Source organism: Colossoma macropomum, unplaced genomic scaffold (assembly GCF_904425465.1).
Source record: "Colossoma macropomum unplaced genomic scaffold, Colossoma_macropomum, whole genome shotgun sequence".
Lineage (NCBI taxonomy): Eukaryota > Metazoa > Chordata > Actinopteri > Characiformes > Serrasalmidae > Colossoma > Colossoma macropomum.
This window is the reverse complement of record NW_023494805.1, coordinates 16,765,430-16,792,624: the sequence shown is the minus strand read 5'-3', so window position 1 is coordinate 16,792,624 and position 27,195 is coordinate 16,765,430. Positions and strand designations below refer to the sequence as shown.

At 38.6% G+C, this 27,195-nt stretch overlaps 1 gene segment (V, D, J or C); it reads right to left on the bottom strand.

Annotated features, from left to right (window-relative positions):
* Positions 1 to 6,671: 6,671 nt before the first annotated feature.
* LOC118826548 lies at positions 6,672 to 11,243 on the bottom strand. The segment is given in 2 exon segments: positions 6,672 to 7,052; positions 11,212 to 11,243. Coding segments are annotated over 2 exon segments (357 nt in total).
* Between the last annotated feature and the right edge of the window lie 15,952 nt (positions 11,244 to 27,195).

Below are 27,195 nucleotides of genomic sequence, written 5' to 3'. Positions count from 1 at the left end.
CTGTAGAACTACAAATTGCTCCTATATAGTAAGTGGAGCTGATAAAATGGACAATGAGCATAGAAACAAGGAGGTGGTCATAATGTTATGCCTGATTGGTGGATGTAAGTTTAGGTTTTGATGTATATATGAATATTAAGAATAAGTTTAAAGATGATGCTAAGTGTGTCTGTGATTCCAATTTGTTTGAGTTTGTGACAGAGAAGATCCACACAGTTTTCTCCCTTCATTTTAGTTTCGTGAACAGTCTGAGCTTGTTGAGTAGTTCTAGCCGCTAACTCTGCATATGTGATGTATATTTAACTGGTGCATGAAATTACATGCACTTTATGGTTCATGTGTATGGAAAAACAGAAAATGTGCCTCTTGCAGAGGGGAGGATTGTGCACAATACATATTAGATATCATCTCTATGTAGATGTGCAGCATGTCGAGACTTCTTTTTTCACCATTCTCTGAACAGCTTTTTCTAAAAAATACAGGCTACAAAATATAATATATATCATTTTCTATATAGGCCAAAAAATGCATGCTGTACATCTGGCTGTGCAAGTAATGGAAGTTCAGCTGTTTTGTTCATACATAGATTCTCTACATTGCAGCTTTGCTCTGCTAAACTACTCAATTTAAAAGGAGAATGAAAAGCCATAAAGCATGTGAGAATGACATAAACTGCTGTCTCAGATTGTCTTATGGCTCTTTTACCTGGTTCCTCACTCCAGCTTCTTCCTCTCAAATCGGCAAATCTAGAATAAACCTGCCCTCTTCTGGTAGACCTCCTTCATTACATCTCTGTGTGAACGAATGAATGAATCAATAAATAAATACACTATATTGCCAAAAGTATTCACTCACCCATCCAAATCATTGAATCCAGGTGTTCCAATCACTTCCATGGCCACAGGTGTATAAAACCAAGCACCTAGGCATGCAGACTGCTCCTACAAACAATTATGAAAGAATGGGTCGCTCTTGTTTTGATGTGTGTTTTTTAGAGCAGATCCCACCACGCCACTTTAGGTTCAGCCATTATCTATGCTCTTTATTTAACAGCGCTGCCCTGTGGCTTCCAGATGAATTACATCTGAATCAGGATGAATTATTCACACATATCATGACATCGCCCCCCCCTTTTTTTTTAACTATCAGTAAACATAACATATGAACTTATGTCACCCCGTAAAGTCCATGACCTGAAAAAGAGTGACACACACACAAAAAAAAATACTGCTTGCTATACTACAACATTTCTCTTGTTGAAACACATTTTACATTGGAAGTAACTCTTGTTTTCTTTTTTTAAATCGTCCTTTGAAATAAAACAACTGTCTATACATGACAAAGTCCAAAGCTACTCCTCAATAAGCCTTATAAGCTCAATAAGCTTGGAGACAATATGTCCACTTGCTGTTTTGCATCAGAAACTTTCTGTTCCTTCTATACACCTGTCCATCAGGTGTCTCTACAACGTAGGATCTTGGCTGATCCGAATGTCCAGTTACCTGGGCTGGATTCCATGTGCCAGCTTGCCATACCCTGACATTGTCGCCTATCTGAAGTTTCGGAAGTGCTCTGGTTCCTTGATCGAAGTATTCTTTCTGTTTCTGTTGTCTTGTTTCCAATAACTGCTGCACTGTGTTAGTGACCATGTGAGGTTTCAACATTTGTGATGTAGCTGAAAGTCTTGTCCTCACATGTCGACCCATTAACAGCTGGGATGGTGACGCTCCAATGTCCTCTAAAGGTGTACTCTTCAGATTCAGCAAAGACAGATACAGATCTTTTCCATCAGCTTTAGCTTTTTGTAGCATGAGTTTAACAGTCTGTACTCCTCTTTTAGCCAATCCATTTGACTGCGCGTGGTGGGGGCTTGATGTTTTATGAGAAAACTCACACACTTTTGCAAAGGCTTGGAATTTGCCAGAGCTGAACTGTGGTCCATTATCTGACATCACTGTTTCAGGAATTCCATGTCTAGTGAATTGTGACTTAAGATGAGTGATGACTGTTGTACTTCTAGTGTCTGACTTCAGCCACTCAACCTCAATGAACTTGGAACAGTAATCCAAGAGCAGATACTGCTGCCGGTCAAAGGTGAATAGGTCAACACCTTTCTTCTGCCTGTCTTTCTGGAACACTGCTGTAGGAGGTACATTGACATTCCTACAACAGATGGTACATGATATATTTTAAACTACTGAAGTTCTTCTGCACTGTAACTCAAATAGAAATATACATAGAGGACATTTTTACTGGAGTATTTCTAATTTCAGTCAAGTGACACAAATTGGGTTCACTGTTCACTACAGGGAGATCTTTACAAAGTGACATCAGGAAGAAAGACAAGATCTTTGAGTGTAATAACAGCTCCCCCTGCTGAGAAAAGCAAGACTCTACCTCAGTCATATGAAACAGTTTTTGTACAGTGTAGCTGCGTTTCCTGTCACTGTGGGCTCCATGGCACAGTAGTAGAGTGCAGAGTCTGATACTGCAGCAGAGGAGATTGAGAGATTCCATATGCTGCCATTGTCTGTAGCATCCAGTCGTGAGAAAGTAGGATCTGCACGGGTTACATCAGCTGATCCTGAATATTTCAGCAGTAAATACTCTGGTCTGGATCCAGGATACTGACGATACCACTGCAGACTTTTTACACTAACCTTATACTTGCAGGAGAGAATAACTGTCTCATCTTCACGAGCATGAACATGTGCTTTGTTCTCCACTGGTTCTATTGACTGTGTAGAGTTCCCTGTGAAGAAATAGAACAAAAATCACCCAAAACAACCTAATTTATCACTGACATACTCAGATACATCACCACAAAGAAACAACACAAATAACAACAAACACTTTAAATACACAAAATATATTTTTCATATAGATAGAAATGCAGTCAGCAACACTTACTTAGCATGATGATAAAGACAGTCAGAGAGCACAGAAACATCATGGTGGTTCCAGTGTTCAGATAATGAGGAGAGATTTGGTGCTACTGTTCAAGCATGTAAAGACTCCTCCTACATTTGTCAGTGGATCTGTTATAAGAACAGAGGAATGTAGATCACAAGAATAACAATTTTTCCCAGCTCAAAAAAAACAAAACAACAAAACAAATACAATCATTTCTTTCTTTTTGATGGTCATGAATTGTCAGTGGTTTCATTGCTTCACTCTGTGCTCCATGTTCTTTGTTAATGTGCTGTAAATATGTTCATACTCATGGAAGTTTAGATTTGAATGTATTTATGAAGGAGTTTTAAAATTGTGCTGATTATGCATCTGATTCCAATTTGAATTTGTGACACAGAAGACCCGCACAGTTTTCCTTCTTCATTGTAGTTTTGTGAACACTCTGGTCCAGCTGTCTCTCAAACAGGAGTGAAATGAACTACAAGTAGAACCTAGAACTAGAAAAGTTCATTTAGTTTCTGTTTGGGCCAGTTCTAGTTTTTGAAAGTCCAGAGGGAAAATTTCTGGGAATCTGGGATGATGAATTAAAAAAAAAGCTGATTTTCCAATATTTTGGTTAAATGACTCTCAGAATTAGTACAAAACAAATAACATGCTTCTGTAACCAATAAAACCACATGGTCTCAGGAATTGTTCAGAAAAACCTTGTCAGTAAACACACTTCGTCACTGCATCTCAAAATGGAAGTTAAGACCCTGCTCTGTAAAGCAGAAGCCATAAATCAACAACATCCAGAAACACTGCTTACTTCTCTGGGCTAAAGCTCATCTGAGATGGACTGACACAAAGTGGAAAGGTATTATGGTCTGCTGAGTCCACCTTTCAAACTCTTTTTGAAAACAATGGACATCATGTTCTACAGGCCGAAGACGAAATTATTGTCCAAATTGTTACCAATGCAAAATTCAAAGCCAGCATCTGTCTTGGCTTGGGGGTGTGTTAGTGCCAGTGCATGGATAAGTTTCAGTTTTGTGAAGGCACCATTAACACTGAGGGGTACAGATACATTTTGGAGCAACATATGCTGCCATCTAGACTATGTCTTTTTTAGGGACATCTCTGCTTGGTTGTTCTGCTGAAGAAGCATTAGCTATGTGGTGATGTGTACCATTGGTCTTCCATAGCACGCAAGGCTAACAGAAGCAGTACTGAGTCATTTTGAAGTATATAAATCTAACTTGTTTCTGACATTTTTAAACAGAAAATTGTGCTGATCTACAGGCTACAAATACATCCAAGCTAGCGTTGGTATAACTCTTACCTTGGTGGTCAAGAAAATCACAAAGAAAACATTTTATTCAGCACAAAATGAAAGCCAGGCAGAAGAAACCAATCTGAGATAAGGCACCTAGATACCTCATTTTAGCTTTTCAGTTGTTCTCCTCATCTGTGAAGGCATTTCTGTTGTTTGAGTAGAGCATTTGTAAATAAATAAATTAATGAATAAATAAATAAATAAATAAATAAATAAATAAATAAGTCTCTTGGCTGAAAAGAAAAACTGTGAATGTGTAAATGTTGTGTTTATTTTTTATATAATCTCCTTTATGATGGACAACAGCATGTTGTGAAGTACTTATGTTGAGTCATACATTATGCATCAGACCAAAACCCTGCTGCAACATCAGCAACAACTTCAAAAACCTTGTGATCAATCTTCAAAAACCTTTTCATCATTGTACAGCTAGAAGTAATTCCAGAGCTTCCAGTCAGTACAGCTTTGGGTGTCATTTAGCAGCAAACTCTGTTACATGGTAGGGATGAATCTTAGGTAGGAATTGAGAGGGAAGAGAATTAATTCATTTTTAATGTTTTCATTTTTAAATTTGCAATTGTGTAAAAAGAGATTTTCTAACAAATTAGGAGATTAAAGACGGCTCAGATCCCTGGCTTAAATGCATGCAAACACTCCTTCCATTTGTCCACTTAGCAGTAAGAGTATAACTTAAAATACTGGAGGTACATAAAATGAGGACCAACTGCTAAACTTACATAATGTTGCTTCTAATTCAAACTGGATCAATATGGGTGTTATCATCCTTCAATTTCTGTGATACCATGAATTTCATGTAAAAACAGATTTATTAAGTTCTGCCACAGAGGACATCGAAAAAAGGATACTATTAGGTGGTTAAACCTTCATGTATATCAATAAAAACTGCTTTGAAAACTAGCTAAAACGTTTTGCTGCATAAAACATCAACTACAGGCTTTAGAAGCATCATAAATGCATATTTTTCAACTACTTACTTATGTTGCTCCCATAAAATGTGGTCAGATGAGACCATAATTTCTGCTTGAAAAATGCTCTTTTATTGACAGAAACAATGCCACTTGAAAATCAACTGAAAATTGAGGTAGGTCACTCCTAGCCCTACTCTTTCTTCTGATGGTCACCAACTCTCACTAACTCTGAGCTGGACACAAAATAACACAGTATCAAATTTCATTCCATATATATGTCAAAGTTCATTGTATATTTCCTGTTTGGCTTGCCATAATATATATACATATATATACATACATACATCATCTAAACCGCTTAATCTTCTGGGTCGCAGTGGGGTGCTGGAGCCTATCCCAGCTGTCATTGGGTGGAAGGCAGGATACACCCTGGACAGGTCACCAGTCCATCGCAGGGCAGACAGACAGACAGACAGACAGACATACATACATACATACATACATACATAATCACACACACACTCACACCTAGGGGCAATTCAGCATGTCCAATTGGCCTGACTGCATGTCTTTGGACCGTGGGAGGAAACCGGAGAACCCGGAGGAAACCCACGCAGACACGGGGAGAACATGCAAACTCCACACAGAAAGGACCCCGGTCGCCCGGCCGGGAATCGAACCCAGGCCCTTTTTGCTGGAAGGCGATATATATATGGCGGGGTTTGGCACAGACAGCCTTTTATAATGTATGTGTAATGTGTGCTGTTTCTGTAATCAGTGAGGACAGAGATGCAAAAAAAAAGCCAAGTAGAGACACACAGAGAGAGAGAGAGAGAGAGAGAGAGAGAGAGAGAGAGAGAGGGGTAAATGAAGTAAAATCGATATGGATCTATGATTTGATTTAGTGTAGGTTTCAATATGTATTTTCAGCTTGAAATAAACACTTGAATAAATAGTTAAATAACAAATTAAATAAACTTAAAAAGGGTAGGAGTCAAATCAGTTCATGGAACAGTAATAGTAGTTCATGGAGGAATGGAGGGATGGGGAAGGAACAAATGAAAGGAAATGTGTGTAACGGATATGGTTTGGTAAAAAGGAGCAAATATTTTGTTCAAAAAAATAAAGGAGAAACTTACAGTTGGTGTAACTCTCATATTTGTCAGTTATTTTATCTACTATGAGCTGTAGGTCACATGTCTGCAAACTGGACCTCACTTAAATTCTGATCCTACTGACGGCCCTGGTAATGTTAGCTCTGTTGCTTCTTTCTGCATTTGGATGCAAGCAAAAAATCAAGCAAATAAAAAATAAAATCAAACAAATTAAAAGAAAACAAAAACAAAAAAACTTTCAGACAGTCTTTGGGTAATATTTTGGTACTATTTTACAAAGAGTATTTCTACTTTCACACAAGTAGTGGAGCTGGGTTACACTGTTTACCACTTATAGATCTTCACAGATGAATTCACATCAGGAAGAAAGACAAGATCTTTGAGTGTAATAACAGCTCCCCCTGCTGAGAAAAGCAAGACTCTACCTCAGTCATATGAAACAGTTTTTGTACAGTGTAGCTGGGTTTCCTGTCACTGTGGGCGTCAGAGCACAGTAGTAGAGTGCAGAGTCTGATACTGCAGCAGAGGAGATTGAGAGTTTCCATATGCTGCCATTGTCTGTAGCATTCAGTCGTGAGCAAGTAGGATCTGCACGGGTTACATCAGCTGATCCTGGATATTTCAGCAGTAAATACTCTGGTCTGGATCCAGGATACTGACGATACCACTGCAGACTACGTACACTATCCTTATACATGCAGGAGAGAACAACTGTCTCATCTTCACGAGCATGAACCTGTGTTTTGTTTTGCACTGGTGCTGACTGTGCAGAACAGTTCCCTGTGAAGAAATAGAACAAAAATCACCAAAACAACCTAATTAATCTCTGATATACTCAGATACATCACCACAAAGAAATAAAACAAAAATAGCAACAAACACTTTAAGCACGCAAAGTGTATATTTGACATAGATAAAAAATGGAGTCAGCAACACTTACTTAGCATGATGATAAAGACAGTCAGAGAGCACAGAAACATCATGGTGGTTCCAGTGTTCAGATAATGAGGAGAGATTTGGTGCTACTGTTCAAGCATGTAAAGACTCCTCCTACATTTGTCAGTGAATCTATTATGACAACCAATGAAGGCAGATCACAAGAATAACAATTTTTACCAGCATTAAAAATAAATAAATAATAAATAATTTTGAATTAATGAATGTGTTAAAAATATCAAAAGCTAGATGACCAACAATTTCCTTCTTCTTATTCCTAACTACTACTTAGTCCTACTACTTGGATCCAAAGCAGAGAGACCTCAACTCTCCAAATTTTAACTAAATTTAGAGGGCCATACGGTCATTTCAAGCACCACTGTAAAAAATCTAGGCGTCATTTTCGATTCCAGTCTCTCTTTTGATACACATGTTAACATCGCTAAATTCCGTAATATTCTAGCCCTAAACGATGCGGAAAAGCTGGTGCCTTTATAACCTCCAGACTGGACAACTGTAACACCATTTTAGCTGGATGCTCCAATACGTTACTAAATAAGCTCCAACTGGTCCAGAATGCAGCTGCTAGAGTCCTTACAAGGACCAAAATGTTTGACCATATATCCCAATCCTGTCGTCATTACATTGGCTACCTGTTAAATTTCGTGTAGAGATCCTTCTCTTAACGTATATATCATTAAATGGCCCCGCAGTATCTCAGTGAATTAATTCAGTCATATGAACCCACACGTGCGCTCCACTCACAGAATAACGGCCTGCTGACAGTTCCTAGAATTAGAAAAACCACAGCAGGGGGTCGAGCATTTTCCTACGTAGCCCCAAAATTGTGGAATCATCTCCTGCCCTCTGTTCAGGACTCAGACACACTCTCTACATTTAAAACTAGGCTCAAAACTTACCTGTTTGCTCAAGCACTTTGCTAATATCAGTTGCTGCACTATTAACTCACCAATATCTCTCCATAAACGGACGTGTCCTGTTAATCAATTTCTCTCTCTCTCTCTTTATTTGAACCCCTGACCGACATCTACCTGAGTCGTCACATGGGAGCTGCTAGAGTCACCAGAGCTCCATCTCTGTTGGCTGATCTGCACCGTTTTGACCACCGTGGAGTTTCATGCTGTACAAAGCTGTGCAAACCTCACCTGCATGAACTGACCCTCCTGATGCTGCTGCTGCATACAATCAAGCTCTCAGATTAACCATTGCTCCACCTGTTTCTCCCCTGTTTTTGCATTCTAATATTTTATACTAACGCTGTTTGCTATCCAGTGTTGACCAGAGGAGGATGGGTTCCCCTTTTGAGTCTTGGTTCCGCTCAAGGTTTCTTCCTCTTGCTCTTAGGGAGTTTTACCACCGTTGCCATTGGTTTGCTCATGGGGGCTTGGACCGGGATTTTTCTGTAAAGCTGCTTTGTGACAACACCTGTAGTAAAAAGTGCTATATAAATAAACTTTGACTTGACTTGACTATGCAGATAGCAGTCAGTTTGTAACAGGTAAGAGCCATCTGGTCTATAGACCAAATCAGAATGTGTGTAAACAGAAAGGCTGGCTATACTTCCAAGTGGATAACTCACATCAGAGACATCCAGTCAGCATGAAAGCAGCTCAATTTCTGGAAAAAAATTACAATAAATACAAACATAAGTGAGAAAACATCGGCAATAACAGTAAAATTATGTTGAGTTTGAGGATGTGATGTCAAATGTACCCAAGTATATAATGGATATTACTTACCCTTTTTCCAATTTTCCTCCTTTCAAAGCAAATAGAGCTTCTACAAGTATTTTAATCCCAGTAATGGATCCTCTGTTTACTAAGACTTACAGCTGAAGATAACAAAATTTAGCAAATCCACTGCTCTTCCAGATGAAGATGAAGCTGCCCGGGACTGTTACATGATCAATAAGAGCACCACAATCTACAGTAGTATTGTAGATTGATGTGTTGATTGCTATTTTTAGAATGATTACTACATTGATAGTTTGACATAAGGTGATGTAGGCTACTTAAGGAGCTAATACTGTTAGCTAGCTTTTATGCCAGTGGCCACAGAGTGAGTGTTTTTGCTCATTTTGCTCAGACTTGACAATAAAACGCTGAAACTTTGTTTGATTCTACTTGATTCTACTATGTAAATGTAGACATTTGTGTGAGTGTATGTACAGAGTAGAGCAATATATCCTCAATATCTCTTTGGTATTTATCATCTTAATTTAGTCTGTGCCATTGTCTTGTATGATTTTAAATGAATACTCATAATTTTTTCTATTACTGTTAAGCTTTATTACCGGTATGTATCACCACTAGTATGAAAAGTGCTCTATAAATAAAGATAAAGATATTACTATTTCAGCCAATAATCTAAATGACGTGTGAGGTAGATAATAAGCCTAGTTAGACACTTTAGAGTGACAGAAAATGACCAAAAATTGTTAAATTGTTAATCATGGTTATTATACCAGGTCCAGCTGTCTCTCAAGCAGGAGCAAAATGAACTACAGGTAGAACCTAGAACTAGGGAAGTTCAGTTGGTTCCTATTTGGGCCAGTTCTAGTTTTTGAATGTGCAGTGGGATCATTTCCTTATTAAACCCTGCAGTTACATGTGTTGCTGCAGTAAGTTCATGAGTATATGACAAAAAATAACCACACAAATCAGTGAAGTTATTAATCTGGGAAGAGTTTTAAAAAGCTGATTTTGATATATTTTGGTTAAATAACTCTCAGAATTAGTACAAAATCATTAACATGCTTCAGTAACGAACAGAACATGGGCTCAGGAGTACTTTAGAACACCCTTGTTAGTAAATACAGTTTGTCGCTGCATCTCCAAATGCAAGTTAAGACCCTGCTCTGTAAAGCGGAAGCCAAATATTAACAACATCTAGAAACGCCGCTGACGTCTCTGGGCTAAAGCTCGTCTGAGATGGACTGACAAAAAAGTGGAACCGTGTATTTTGGTCTGGTGAGTCCACCTTTCAAACTCTATTTGGAAACAATGGACGTCATGTTCTACAGACCAAAGAGGAAAGTTTCAATCCAGACTGTTACCAAATCAAAGTTCAAAGCCAGAGTCTGTCATGGTTTGGGGGTGTGTTAGCGCCACTGCATGCATAAGTTGCACTTTTGTGAAGGCACCATTAATGCTGAGGAGTACATATGCATTTTGGAACAACATATGCTGCCATCTAGACAATGTCTTTTTCAGGGACATCTCTTCTTAAGCAAGAAAATGCCAAGTCATGCCAAGCGCTGTGTGTCTCTTTTTCCATTGTGTTTATTTGGTTTGTGCTGCTGAGATATTTTGGTAATATTTTACAAAGTATTTCTACTTTCACTCAAGCACTGGAGCTGGGTCACATTGTTCATTTGTAGATCTTTACAAATGATTGACATCAAGAAGAAAGAAAAGCTCTTTGAGTGTAATAACAGCTCCCCCTCCTGAGAACAGCAAGACTCTACCTCAGTCATATGAAACAGTTTTTGTACAGTGTAGCTGGCTTTCCTGTCACTGTGGGCGTCAGAGCACAGTAGTAGAGTGCAGAGTCTGATACTGCAGCAGAGGAGATTATCAGATTCATTATTGTGTTGCTGTCTATAGCATTCAGTCGTGGGAAAGGAGGGTTTGCATGGGTTACATCAGCTGATCCTGGAAATTTCAGCAGCAAGAACTCTGGTCTGGATCCAGGATACTGACGGTACCACTGCAGACTCTCCACACTAACCTCAAACTTGCAGGAGAGAGTAACTGTCTCATCTTCAAGAGCATGAACCTGTGTTTTGTTTTGCACTGGTGCTTTTGACTGTGCAGAACAGTTCCCTGTGAAGAAATAGAACAAAAATCACCCAAAACAACCTAATTAATCACTGACATACTCAGATACATCACCACAAAGAAATAGAACAAAAATATCAACAAACACTTTAAGCACGCAAAGTGTATATTTGACAGATAGAAATGGAGTCAGCAACACTTACTTAGCATGATGATAAAGACAGTCAGAGAGCACAGAAACATCATGGTGGTTCCAGTGTTCAGATAATGAGGAGAGATTTGGTGCTACTGTTCAAGCATGTAAAGACTCCTCCTACATTTGTCAGTGGGTCTGTTTTAAGAACAAAGTACTGGGCCTCTGACTGAATGTGCAGCACTGATAGACTTTAAATTTTTGCTGTGTCAACAGAAATCTAATCTCTCCAATATGTAAATAGAAACAAATACAAAAGCACATTATAAAAGCAAAAACAACAAGCATCAATATTGGGCAAAATGCATATAAGGAAATACAAACATGCAGAATTACTAACAGTCATCATTCCTTGAACAGCCTTTTCTAAATAGATACAAAAATGAAAAAAAATGTCTTTTTTTATTTTCTATATATGCCAAGAAGTGCAGTCTATACATCTGGCCCTGTAGGTAATGAAAGATGAGTCATTTTTTTTCATATGTAGATTCTCTACATCGCAACTTTGGTGTAGTAGACTTAGAAGTTTTTAATAATATGCTGATTATGCAGAAAGTTCACAGCACCATCATACAAGCAGGAGACAACAACTATTTTATCTTGAAAGGCAAAAAAAAAAAGAACAGTGAAAAACAGTCCCCTGATAAGAAATGACAGTTACAAGAACTTTGAATCAATACTGTATAAAAGATCAATTGCCACTGAATTTATAATGAGAAACAGAAGCCACAGAGCATCTGAGAACGACACAGTAAACTGCAGTCTCAGAGTTTCTTGTGGATTTTTTATTTAGCTCCTCATTTCAGCTTCTTTAACCCTCTTAGGTCAACAATGTTGAATGTGACATCAAAAGATGTCGTACATAAAAGAATAAACATCTTGGGAACGCTGCATGCTACAGACTTACTTTCATTTTTTCCCAGAAGGCTAGTGTTTAGCCATTTCAATGAAGGCTCAGTTGTGATTGTATCCCTTTCAGCAGCTTTGTAATCCAGCCTTGAGCTGCTCTGTCTTTTTGGAGACTTTGTAAAATAGGTCTATAATGACAAAAACAAAGCTGAATGTCTTCTGCCAGTATTTATCTATTTCTCGGGTTTAAAAGAGTTATTGTTATTGTTAGCATGGCTATTAGCCATCCTCTATGGCTGGGTTGAGTCTGTCAACTAACCAGAGGCTGTGTTCCTGACTTGTCGCCAGGACAACACAACTCTTCTAGGCAAAATGAAAGTATGTCTCTAGAATGCAGCGTTTATGAAATATTTATTATAACATTCTTTGATTTTGCATATAACATTGTTGACCTAAGAGCTTTAAATGCATAACTCACTTCAATCCAGCAAATCTAGATGAAACCTGCCCTCTTCTGGTAGACATCTGTCATTACACGTTTCTTTGTAAACTGGCATAACTGATCCACAATAAAATATCAACTACATACGACCAGGTTCAGTAGCAAACATTAGTGTAATGATGGTGTAAATGTAATGTAGAAAAATCTCAGTGAGAAACTGATCCATTATAATTAATGCATTTTTCAAATTATGCTACAGAAGTACTTTACTGTCATACACTGTTATCACTTTTCTGTCATTCATCCTCAAGGAAATCCAGCTGTAGGATACATAAACGTTCACTATTAGCTAATCTAAGCTGGTACAATGGAAAGCATTCCACTGGGTTAAAAAGCAAACAGAAGGAATGAACAGAAGGAAAATAAAAGGCATAAATTACCAAAATTACATCACTTTTTTCTGTTAGAAAATTGAATGCAGACAGCAGCTGGACAGTCTTTGTAACAGGTAAGAGTTGTCTAGTCTACAGTCAAGCTGCCTGATGGAGATTTAAAAAAAATGTAATTAAGTGTTTTGGAGATGACAGATCTTTATCTTTGATAGTTCTAACAAGTAGTGTTTATTAACCAAAAGAATAATAATCTTCACACTGTAAGATGGGTCTTTGCTTGCATGGGAATTTGGACAGCGGAGTGCCCTTTCACAAAGAGGCCTCCAGAAGTTTGTGAGAATCTGCTGTGTGAGACAGAAGAGCTGTCCTTGAGATGATAAGAACCAGTTTCTGGAGTCGGTGAATTTACAATGCGACCAGTCAAAAGCTAATGCCCTTGGGAGAGTGGAACATCCTGGTACAGCTAAGATAAGATATTTTTAAAAAACATATATCATATATGTTTGGAAATAAGGGTTCCCAAGGAAAAGTGTAAGGTTTGGAAATGATGGGAACTAAGATGGTATAGAGTTTTAAGGGAGAAAGGGAGGGGTGATTACTTCATCACCCCAAACAGGATATAAAAATGGGTGTTCTGCGAATGATCTTTGCATTGTGGTTGTCCAGGAACCATCTTGCCATTCAAGCTCAATAAAGAAGAAGGCCTTTTCCTTCCTTCCACAAGAGCTCAGTGACTGGAGTCTCTTATTTTACTTTGCTCTTTTACACTTAGACATTTTTCTTATTTTGTTAGAAGACGTTATATTGCAGTTAACTCTTAAGGTAACAGCATTAGAACACGCTAGAAGAATCCATCTTCTGTCCACGGGCCTCGGGCGCAGAAGAGAGGCTTTTAGGCCCAACAGAGGAATAAAAGCAATGCAGACAGCACATAGGATTTGTAAAGAAGTTGTAAAGAAGACATTCAAACTGCTGTTATATTGAAAAGCAGCTTTTATCTTTAAACACAAACCTCTGCATTCTCCATTCTACATTATACAAACTTCAGGTCACTGTAGAGAACAAATAAGAGAAAGCAGTTATTTGTGAATTCACTTAGACTTTTATTTAAATGAAGACAGTATAAAGGCTTGATATTTAGTGTTTTACCTTTTAAACTTCATTATTTTTTGTAAATATATGCTCATTCTGAAATTGATGCCTGTAACAAAACATAGGGGCAGTAGCATTTGAAGATTAGGAGCAGAAATCAGGTGTCTGATTATTGAATTGATAACTAATATTTAAAATGTTCATAAAGACGTAATAATAAAATAATCTTATGACATTTTATAATGACCGTATTATTGAAATAACTTTTATTTTGAAATGCCTTCCATTGTTCAGTGCTTATGACTTGCCCTGTCTGGTGGTTAAGCAGATGTATTTCCTTTATTTCACTTAAGTTTTTAAATTTAGTAAATGGTTAAGTGACACCTGATACCTGACAACTGACACCTGACAAATAATGACTGATACCTGATACCTAATGACTGACTACTGACGACTGGTACCCGACAACTGACAAATGATACCTGATACCTAAGGACTGACAACTGACACCTGATACCTGACAACTGATGACTGATACCTGATACTTAACAACTGACACATGACAACTGATGACTGATACCAGGGATCCAACAACTGACGACTGATACCTGACAACTGACGACTGATGACTGATACCTGTTGTGTGGGCAATCCATTCTTTCTTTGCTAATGATGTTTTGACAGTTATAACAGTGAAACTTCTTCCTAGCCATAATAATAGCTCTGCTGCTTCTTTCTGCTTTTGGCTGCAAGCAAAAATCATACAGACAAAAACAAAAACCAGCAAATAAAACAACACAAAATCATTGTTCACCACTGGAGGATCTTTACAAATGAATTCACATCAGGAAGAAGAGGAAAAGATCTTTGAGTGTAATAACAGCTCCCCCTACTGAGAAAAGCAGGACTCTACCTCAGTCATATGAAACAGCTTTTGTACAGTGTAGCTGGGTTTCCTGTCACTGTGGGCTCCATGGCACAGTAGTAGAGTGCAGAGTCTGATGCTGCAGCAGAGGAGATTGAGAGTTTCCATCGTTTGTTATTATCTGTAGCATTCAGGCGTGGGAAAGGAGGGTTTGCATGGGTTACATCAGCTGATCCTGGATATTTCAGCAGCAAGAACTCTGGTCTGGATCCAGGATACTGACGATACCACTGCAGATTACGCACACTAACCTCATACTTGCAGGAGAGAGTAACTGTCTCATCTTCAAGAGCATGAACCTGTGTTTTGTTCTCCAGTGGTGCTATTGGCTGTGTAGAAGAGTTCCCTGTGAAGAACTAAAATAAAAATCATCAAAACAACCTAATTTATCACTGACATACTCAGATACATCACCACAAAGAAACAACACAAATAACAACAAACACTTTAAATACACAAAATATATTTTTCATATAGATAGAAATGGAGTCAGCAACACTTACTTAGCATGATGATAAAGACAGTCAGAGAGCACAGAAACATCATGGTGGTTCCAGTGTTCAGATAATGAGGAGAGATTTGGTGCTACTGTTCAAGCATGTAAAGACTCCTCCTACATTTGTCAGTGGATCTGTTAAAAGAACAGAGGAATGTAGTTCAGTAGAGCAACATTTTTCCCAGCTTGAAAAAAACAAAACAAAACAACACTCACTTTGTGCTCCATTTACATTGTAAATGTGGTGTATACATGTTTATACTCATGAAAAATGCTGCACTTTGGTGGTCAAGCACCCTGTACATCTAACTCTGCAGGTAATGAAAGATCAGCTTTTTGTCTATACATAGATTCTCTACATTGCAGCTTTGGTTTGGTAAACTTTGATGTATTTTAAATAATATACAGAATATGCAGACTGTTCACATTACCATCATATACAGGAGAGAACAACTGTTTCATATTCAAAAGCACTGACTATTGGCTATGAAAAACAGTCCCCTGAGAAGAATAAAAAAAAACAAGAACTTTGCAACAGTACTGTATAAACGATCAACTGCCACTCTGTTTAAAAGGAGAATGAAAATTTACAAAGCATGTGAGAATGACACGATAAGGCTCAGGAATCCTTTAGAAAACCCTTCTCAGTGAACACACTTTATCCCCAAATGCGAGTTAAGACCCTACTCTGCAAAGTGGAAGCCATATATCAACAACATTCAGAAACGCCACTGACTTCTCTGGGCTAAATCTCATCTGAGATGGACTGACAAAAAATGAAACTGTTTAATATGGTCTGATGAATCCAACTTTCAAATTGTTTTTGAAAATAAAAGATGTCATGTTCCACAAGCCAAAGAGGAAATTTACCACCCAGATTGTTACCAATGCAAAGTTCAAAGCAAGTGTCTGTCATGGCATGGAGGTGTGTTAGAGCCAACGGCATGGGTAACTTCCACATCTGTGAAGGCATCATTAATGCTGAGGGGTACATATGCATTTTGAAGCAGTATACTGTATGCTGCCATCTAGACAATGTGTTTTTCAGGGACATTCTTGTTTAAGCAAGAAAAATGCCAAACCACATTCTGCACATGTTACAACAGCATGGCTTCAAGGTTGGAGAGTGCTAGACTTGCTTGCCTGCAGTCCAGACCTGTCTCCCATTGAAAACGTGTGGTGAACTATGAAGCACAATACACGACAATGACGACCCTGGGCTGTTGAGCAGCTGAAGTAATATTAAGATCATTTTAGTCTTCGATTTAAAATTTTAAAACAGTATTTAGAACAATATGTGGTTTATGAGTTTCTTCCTTGAAATTTTGTCTTGATTGCTGTATACTTTTTCTGGCATGGAGATAAAATCTAAAGAAGAAAAAGAAGAGTAAGATGAGTGTCCTGGAGATGAGTTAAAACTTCCACCATTATACATTATTATCAATATTTTTTGTATGTATTTTTAGCTCCACCTTCTCAAAATCAAATTTGCATTCTCATTCATCTCAAGTTTGATCTCAGTTCATCTGAAAATGTAGTGATCGCTGGTAAACCTGTGTGATATGGCTCTACATGAGAATCTTAGTTAACATATACATGGCACTGTAAACAATGAATACTGAAGACACTAAAAAGAGAAAAATAGGAATCAGCAGAAGGAATAAATATAATGACTCAGGGACATATTTACCCCCAAATCAATGTGCCTCCACTAATTATGAACTGCCCTGGAGAGGAAGTCTCCCATCTAAGACTAATTTATAGAATTTCATACTGATGTTAGAAAGTCATTTAGTAACTTTATGTGCAATGAATGCTGATTGGACTACTATTACTTTCATTATTCTTCATACAAATTAATATTACAGTGAACAGCACAAATCACCACAGTTACAACTCATTTATTAACCACATTTGTCTGTGCATTCTTGATAAAGAGAGGAACACCTGACAGGAAACCCAATACAAAATTTGAAGCGTTATCTTAACAAATATCTTGTAATCAGTTTTTGTACAATGTAGTTGTGTTTTCTGTCACTGTGGGCCTCAGAGCGCAGTAGCAGAGTGCAAAGTCTGATACTGCAGCAGAGGAGATCAACAGATTCACTATACTTCCATTCAATTTAGCCACCAGTCATGGAAAATGTGGAGTTTCATGGATCACATCCTTTGATCCTGGAAATATCCTCAATAAACACTCTGGTCTGGATCCAGGATACTGACGATACCACTGTAGACTACTCACAGTACCACTATACTCATACTTGCAGGAGAGAGTAACTGTCTCATCTTCGAGAGCATGAAACTGCATTTTGTATTGTTTGAAACATACTCAGATGGATAATCACAAAAAAAGCAAGATTCAAAAAGACAAAAATGTATTTCACATAGATATAAACCAAGTTAATGACCTAGCATGATGATAAAGACAGTCAGAGAGCACAGAAACATCATGGTGGTTCCAGTGTTCAGATAATGAGGAGAGATTTGGTGCTACTGTTCAAGCATGTAAAGACTCCTCCTACATTTGTCAGTGGATCTGTTATAAGAACAGAGGAAGGCAGATCAGGAGAATAACAGTTTTTCCAAGCTTAAAAAACACAAAAAATATGATCACTTTTTCTTTTTGATGGTTCTCAATTGTGAGTTGTTTCATTGCTTCACTCTGTGCTCCATTTACTTTGCAAGTCTTGTGTATATATGTTTATACTCATGGAAGTGACTCATACAAATTTTAAATTGTGACAGAGAAGATCGACACAGTTTTCCTTCTTCATTGTAGTTTTGTGAACACTCTAGTCCAGCTGTCTCTCAAACAGGAGTAAAATGAACCGAGAACTAGAAAAGTTCAGTTGGTTTCTGTTTGGGCCAGTTCTAGTTTTGAATGTGCAATGAAAATATTTATTAAATCCAGCAATGGCATGTGTCACTGGAGCAAGTTCATGATTATATGACAAAAATTAATCACACAAGTCAGTGAAGTTATTAACCTGGGAAGATGAGTTTTTTCCACTGTGATGAGCTCTTTCTCCACTGTGTTCAGTTGGGTTGTTCTGCTGAGATATTTTGGTAATATTTTACAAAGGGTATTTCTACTTTCACTCAAGTACTGGAGTTGGGTTACATTGTTCACCACTGGTAGATCTTTACAAATGTATTGACATCAGGAAGAAAAAAAGCGCTTTGAGTGTAATAACAGCTCCCCCTGCTGAGAAAAGCAAGACTCTACCTCAGTCATATGAAACAGTTTTTGTACAGTGTAGCTGGGTTTCCTGTCACTGTGGGCCTCACAGCACAGTAGTAGAGTGCAGAGTCTGATACTGCAGCAGAGGAGATGATCAGATTCATTATTGTGTTGCTGTCTGTAGCATTCAGTCGTGGGAAAGGAGGATTTGCATGGGTTACATCAGCTGATCCTGGATATTTCAGCAGCAAGAACTCTGGTCTGGATCCAGGATACTGACGATACCACTGCAGACTGTCCACACTACCCTCATACTTGCAGGAGAGAGTAACTGTCTCATCTTCACCGACATAAACCCGTGTTTTGTTTTCCACTGGTGCTTTTGACTGTGCAGAACAGTTCCCTGTGAAGAAATAAAATAAAAATCACCAAAACAACCTAATTTATCACTGACATACTCAGATGCATCATCACAAAGAAATAAAACATAAACAACAACGAACACTTTAAACACGCAAGTGTATATTTGACATAGATAGAAATGCAGTCAGCTACACTTACCTAGCATGATCATAAAGACAGTCAGAGAGCACAGAAACATCATGGTGGTTCCAGTGTTCAGATGATGAGGAGAGATTTGGTGCTACTGTTCAAGCATGTAAAGACTCCTCCTACATTTGTCAGTGGATCTGTTATAAGAACAGAGGAATGCAGAGAATAACAGTTTTTCCAAGCTTTAAAAAAAAAAAAACATACAGTCATTTTTCTCTTTTTCATGGTAGTCAATTCCCAGTGGTTTTGTTGCATCACTCTGAGCTCTATTTACATGGTAAATGCGGTGTATATATGTTTATACTCATGTAAAAATGCTGTACCTTGGTAGTCAAGCATGCTGTACATCTGACTGATATCTGCCCAACACAAACCACCTACACTTTCTTTCCAAGCCACTTATCCTCTTGGGTCGCTGGAGCCTGTCCCAGCGCTAAAAGGGCAGAAGGCAGGAAACATTCTGGACAGGTCGTCAGTCCATCACAGGGCAGTCACACAGACATATGCATTCACACACACACATTCACACCTAGGAGCAATTTAGCATCTCCAATTCACCTGACTGCATGTCTTTGGACTGTGGAAGGAAACCCACGTAGACATGGGGGAAACATGCAAACACCGCACAGAAAGGACCCTGGTCACCCAGCCAGGGAATCGAACCCAGCTTCTTCTTGCTGTGAGGTGACAGCACTGCCTACTGCACCACTATTTTATAAATATTACCACATGGAATCCTTCAGAAAACCCTTGTCAGTGAACAGACTTCATCTCCAAATGCAACTTAAAAGCCTACTCTACAAAGCAGAAGTCATATATCAACAACATCAAGCAATGCTGTTGACTTCTCTGGGCTAAAGCTCATCTGAGATGGACTGACAAAAAAGTGGAAATGTATTATGGTCTGATGAGTCCACCTTTCAGATTGTATTTGAAAATAATAGATGTCATGTTTCACAAGCCAAAGAGGAAAATTAACATTCAGATTGTTACCAAAGCAAAGTTTGAAGACAGCGTCATGTCATGGCATGGAGGGTGCATTATTGTTAATGGCATGAGTTACTTCTGTGAAGGCCCCATTCCACATTCTGCACATGTTACAACAGCATGGCTTCAAGGTTAGAGAGTAGTAGACTGGCTTGCCTGCAGTCCAGACCTGTCTATAACTTCTATAACCTAAGTATAACTCAATCAGTTTACATATACATGACACTGCAAACAACAGATACTAAAAGATACTGAAAAAAGACTAATAGGAGTCAGCAGAAGGAATGAATACAATGACTCAGGGACATATTTACCCCCAAATTATTGTACCTTTACTAATTAAGAACTACTCTGGACAGGAAGTCCCACATGTAAGACTAATTTATAGAATTTCATACTGATGTTAGAAAGCTGTTTATTAGCTTTATGTGCAATTAATACTGTTTGGGCTACTATCATTATTCTTCATGCAAAGTAATATTACAATGAACAGCACAAATCACCACAGTTACAACTCATTTATTAACCACATTTGTCTGTGCATTCTTGATAAAGAAGAGCAACACCTGACAGGAAACCCAATATAAAGTTCAAAGCATTATCTTGCAATAAGTTTTTGTACAGTGTAGCTGAGTTTTCTGTCGCTGTGGGTCTCAGAGCACAGTAGTAGAGTGCAGAGTCTGATACTGCAGCAGAGGAGATCAACAGATCCACTATATTTTCATTCAATTTAGCATCCAGTCGTGGAAAACGTGGAGTTGCATGTTTCACTTCATTTGATCCTGGAAGTATCCTCAATAAATACTCTAGTCTGGATCCAGGATACTGACGATACCACTGCAGACTACTCACAGTACCACTATACTCATACTTGCAGGAGAGAGTAACTTTCTCATCTTCAAGAGCATGAACCTGCATTTTGTTCTCCAGTGGTTCTATTGACTGTGAAACACAGTTCCCTGTGAAAAAGAAAAAAAGTTTTGTATCGAACTGAATATTGAAAGATACTCAGATGGATCACCACAAGGACACAAAAAAGCAAGATTTAAAAAGACAGAAGTACATTTCACAAGTATATAAGCCAGGTTAATAACCTATCATGATCATAAAGACAGTCAGAGAGCTCAGAAACATCATGGTGGTTCCAGTGTTCAGATAATGAGGAGAGATTTGGTGCTACTGTTCAAGCATGTAAAGACTCCTCCTACATGTGTCTGTTGTAAGAAATGTAGACCCTCTGGGTCTGATGCACAAAGCTTTTTGGGTAGTTCTGGCCACAAATCAGATTCATTCTGCCCATGTTTTATGTACAAACATGGTGCATAAAGTAACATGTTTATGGTCCATATGCAAGGAAAAAAGTGATCTTTTTCATCTATGCATTTAAGGGAGGATTGGCCAAAAGTGCAGCTGATTACACTTCTGTTATACTAACATTTGAGCAGCTAGCAGCTGTTGAACTTACAAGGAGTTTTTTTTTTTTTTCCAAGCATTTTAAAGTCAAATGTCTCAAATGTGTTTTAGTGTTTAAGTGGAGCCACAGTCTTCAAACATGTGATCACTCACAAACACATTGGTTTCATCCAGGCTGATAGGGTCAAGACTTTCACCTAACATGACAACCATACTACAATATGAACACATTTTTAATAAGGAATATATTTAAAAGACTTTAAATATAAACAGAGGTGGGTAATAACTAATCACAGATACACGTCCTTAAGTAAAATACTGATGGGTTTGTTCTCAAATGTTGTGTTAAAGATTTAACTTACCAAACTCAAAACAGCCATGAAAACAGAGAGGAAGAGCAGCATGATTACTCTGATTGTGAGTTCAGACTTACAAAACATTAATAGCAGTGTTGTCTCTCTGTTGTTGTGTGTTCTGTATCTTACCACTTCTAGCTCAACCCACTCCAAGTTAACAATCTACATACTCAATGATTTCAGTACATGTGATGATCTTTTGGAAATGATATGATCATTCTGTACAAAGCTATTCCCAATTGGCTAAACTGATCGAAGGCTTGGTCAACAATTACTAGATTTTATGACATAGTAAGCCCACCAAAACAGTGTAACTTTTCTGATAGACATGTGAAATGTTTACCAAATGGGCTTAAATTAAAGACTAATTTCTCGTTGTAACACTTGTGGTACATATTTCAATTGTACAGGTGAAAAGTCTAAAGTGGTCTTATAAGGAACGATAAAACTACACAGCTAAAAAAATCATAACATTCTAATCCATGAAAAGTTATGTGCAATAAAGTGGAATGAGACAGGCAAAAAAGTCTTAAACACACTAAGTACATTTTTTTTAATAGTGGAGAAGGTGACAGTGGGATTTTGGCCCATTCTTCCACACTGTCTTTAAATCTTGATCATCAGTTCCTTCAACACAGTTTCTAATGGGTGGTGATTGACTGGGCCTTTCCAATACTTTTGTTTTCCTATTCAACCTATGGAGAGTCTCCTTTGCAGTGTTTTGGATGGTTGTCCTGCTGGAAGGTCCACCAACATTTCATCCTCAGTGTCCTGGTAAATGCAACAGATTCTTCTCAAGAAATTTCCATACATGGCCCCATTCATCTTCCCTTCAATAATTTGGATTGTGCCAATACCATGGGCAGAGAAACAGCCCCATATAATAAGGCTTCCACCTCTAAACTTCACTGTAGTCATGGTACTTATAGGGTCTTATGCAGAGCCATTTCTCCTTCAAACATTGTTGTATTGTTGAATCATTTTATATTGTTGTACTTGACCAAAAAAGTTTGATTTTTGTCTCATCTGACCGCCTGACTACATTCTCCCAGTGGCTTTTCCAAATGATCAGTTGTTCGACATCTCTTCAGCAGTGGAGTCTTCTAGGGTGATTGTGAATGGAGACCACAGTGGTAGAATGCATAGCTTGTTGTTTTCTCTGTGATGCCTTTACTCGCTGTTTCCAGGTCTTTCTGGAGCTCTACTCGAGCTGTTGGGCTACTCTTCTGGCAACTTTTCTGACTCCCTTGTAAGGAATCTTGTGAGGAGCTCCTGTGCCTGGACATTTGTATTTGAGTCATGTTGCCTCCACTTGAATGGAAGATTTAAACTTGCAGATCAGGAGAACAAAATAATTCTCTAATTTCTAACTTAAGATATTTTTTCATTCTTTGGTTGCTTTGCCTCACTCAGTGATCTCTTTACTTTTTAGTGTGGTGTGCAGGAGGTGTCAATGTATATGATTTATATTGGCCTGTAGTTGAGGACATCTTTGCAGTTTTCCACTTCATTAAGTGCTGGACATACTGAAAGGTAAAACAGGAACCTTAGACTGCCTGAAAACACCAAAATTAAAGTACAGGCTCAGATTTTCTCAATGCTTTTGGTGTACATCAGGGGAGCAAAACTCCAGTCCTGGGGGGCCAGTGTCCAGCACAGTTTGGTAATTTACCTGCCCAAGCACGCCTTGCACTCATCTGTTAATTTCCAGGTTTAGTGGGTGTTGTTGAGCAGAGGAACCACCAAACTGTGCTGGATACCAGCCATCCAGGACCAGAGTTTAGCACCTCTGGTCTACATGGTCCCTTATTTGTGCTTCCTCTTGCAAATGTATATCTCACATCCATCCAGAAGATTCATATTTCATCACTCTGTGTAACAGTTTTTCTCATTTGCTTAAGCACAATCCTTAAATGTGAGACATTATGTTGAATACTTATCAATTACATATCAATAGTTCATTTTCTCATGTATTTTCTCCTTTCACACAGCCTTCTAATGTTCAAAAAGTTCCTCAGCAAATACTTAGTCACTTAATACTGACATCGGCTTCAACTGGGCCCATGATGTATTGAGAAAGCCTTTGAGATGCATGACTTGTGTTAAGTGTCTTCAAAATTTCTGCTTTTTTTTTAGAATAAAAGTCAACAGTCATATTATGTTTCTGCCAACATCATGTTTAAATCAAATCATATGCAAAAGCAAACAAAAACCAACACACTACATGTTGATGGGTCCCACGTAGCTCAGGGGTCCTAAAGGCATTTTCACAGTAGAGCTTTTTTCCAGGCTCAGGATCGCTTGTTTTGTGAGTCCGGTATGTTTGGTGAAGTGTGAAAGCTGTTTTCGAGCTCGGGAGCAGTCCAGAGAGCCGACCTCTGGTCCTTCTGAAATCAGTGGTCTGCTATTCGTTATCTGCTCCTGATGCCGTGTGTGGGGCTACGTGATTGGTTAATTTAAATCTTCACACAGAAAAGTTACAAATGGAATTGCGCGATCAATCCACAGTTCAGACAGAATTCTTGTGAGTGAAAGCAAACCAGCGATAATGAGCCCCTCTCCGGAAAGAGCCCAGAATCGGAGGTGGGTGCGGACTTAGATATTCGGGACAAGTGTGAAAATGCCCTGAGTGACTTCGTTTACAGCAGGGGTGTCCAGTCTTACCTGCAGTAAGCAAGTGTGGCTGCAGGTTTTCATTCCAACAAAGCAGGAGCTCACATGATCATTTGGTTGACCAAGACCAACTGAGTAAACAAGCGGAATCAGATGTGCTTCAACTTGATTGGAATGAAAACCTACATACACACCAGCCCTTTGCAGATAAGAATGGACACTCCAGCTTATAGCAACAATCGTCCCTCACCAGTGCTGTGTCTACTCTTTTTCCATTGTGTAGGTTTGGGCTGCTCTGCAGAAACAGCACCAGCTGTGTGTTTGTGTACTGCAAAGTACTGAGTTACACTGAAATATACAAATGTGTCTTGTTTCGGTGATTTTTCTAATGAACACAAAATTGTGCTGATCTACAGGTTAGTAAATACATCCTAGCTAGCATTAGTGTAATTCTTACCTCAGTGGTCGAACAAAATTGCAAAGAAAACAGCAAATCTGTTTTTATTCGGCACCAAATGGAATCAGAGAAAGCCAGAGAGAAGAAACCAGACCGAGGTAAGGCATCTAGATACCTCACTTTATCTTTTACCTCATTGTCCTCCTCTTCTGAAGGCATATCCGTTGTTTGAGAAGTCCATTCTCTCCATTGTAATGTTGATTTGAAGACAGGTACCAAAGTTAAATGGCTACCTAGCAGTAATTGAACACCCACAAAAGCAAAAGTTTCTCGCATCTTTAAGATACATCACCAAAAGCGAGATTTTGTAGTCTTTAAACTGGAAGATCTAATACTAGGGACTGCTGTGGTGCTGCTGTAGGAGGTACATTGACATTCCTACAACAGATGGTACATGATATATTTTAAACTACTGAAGATCTTCTGCACTGTAACTCAAATAGAAATATAAATAGAGGACATTTTTACTGGAGTATTTCTACTTTCATTCAAGTGGCACAAATTGGGTACACAGTTCTCTACAGGGAGATCTTTACAAAGTGACATCAGGAAGAAAGACAAGATCTTTGAGTGTAATAACAGCTCCCCCTGGTGAGAAAAGCAAGACTCTACCTCAGTCATATGAAACAGTTTTTGTACAGTGTAGCTGGATTTCCTGTCACTGTGGGCGTCAGAGCACAGTAGTAGAGTGCAGAGTCTGATACTGCAGCAGAGGAGATTGAGAGATTCCATATGCTGCCATTGTCTGTAGCATCCAGTCGTGAGAAAGTAGGATCTGCACGGTTTACATCAGCTGATCCTGAATATTTCAGCAGTAAATACTCTGGTCTGGATCCAGGATACTGACGATACCACTGCAGATTACTCACACTAACCTTATACTCGCAGGAGAGAGTAACTGTCTCATCTTCACGAGCATGAACCTGTGTTTTGTTCTCCACTGGTCCTATTGACTGTGTAGAGTTCCCTGTGAAGAAATAGAACAAAAATCACCAAAACAACCTAATTTATCACTGACATACTCAGATACATCACCACAAAGAAACAACACAAATAACAACAAACACTTTAAATACACAAAATATATTTTTCATATAGATAGAAATGCAGTCAGCAACACTTACTTAGCATGATGATAAAGACAGTCAGAGAGCACAGAAACATCATGGTGGTTCCAGTGTTCAGATAATGAGGAGAGATTTGGTGCTGCTGTTCAAGCATGTAAAGACTCCTCCTACATTTGTCAGTGGATCTGTTATAAGAACAGAGGAATGTAGATCACAAGAACAACAATTTTTCCCAGTTAAAAAAAAACAAAACAACAAAACATCTACAATCATTTCTTTCTTTCTGATGGTACTCAATTGTCAGTGGTTTCATTGCCTCACTCTGTGCTCCATTTATATTGTAAATGTGGTATATATATGTATATACACCGATCAGGCATAACATTATGACCACCTCCTTGTTTCTACGCTCATTGTCCATTTTATCAGCTCCACTTACTATATAGGAGCACTTTGTAGTTCTACAGTTACAGACTGTAGTCCATCTGTTTCTCTGCATACTTTGTTAGCCCCCTTTTACCCTGTTCCTCAGTGGTCAATACCACCATGGACCCTCACAGAGCAGGTACTATTTGGGTGGTGGATCATTCTCAGCACTACAGTAACACTGACGTGGTGGTGGTGTGTTAGTGTGTGTTGTGCAGGTGTGAGTGGATCAGACACAGCAGTGCTGCTGGAGTTTTTAAACACAGTATCCAGTCACTGTTCACTCTATTCACGCTCGGCCCCTTAGTTCCAGTGAAAGGAGCTCTTAATGCTTCAGCAGACCAAGAGATTTTGGACAATTTCACGCTCCCAACTTTGTGGGAACAGTTTGGGGATGGCCCCTTCCTGTTTCAACATGACTGCACATCAGTGCACAAAGCAATGTCCATAAAGACATGGATGAACGAGTTTAGTGTGGAAGAACTTGACTGGCCTGAACAGAGTCCTGACCTCAACCTGACAGAACACCTTTAGGATGAATTAGAGCAGAGCCTGCGAGCCAGGCCTTCTCATCCAACATCAGTGTCTGACCTCACAAACACGCTTCTCGAAGAATGGTCAAAAATTCCCATTAACACACTCCTAAACCTTGTGGAAAGCCTTCCCAGAAGAGTTGAAGCTGTTATAGCTGCAAAGGATGAGCCGACATCATATTAAACCCTATGGATTAAGAATGGGATGTC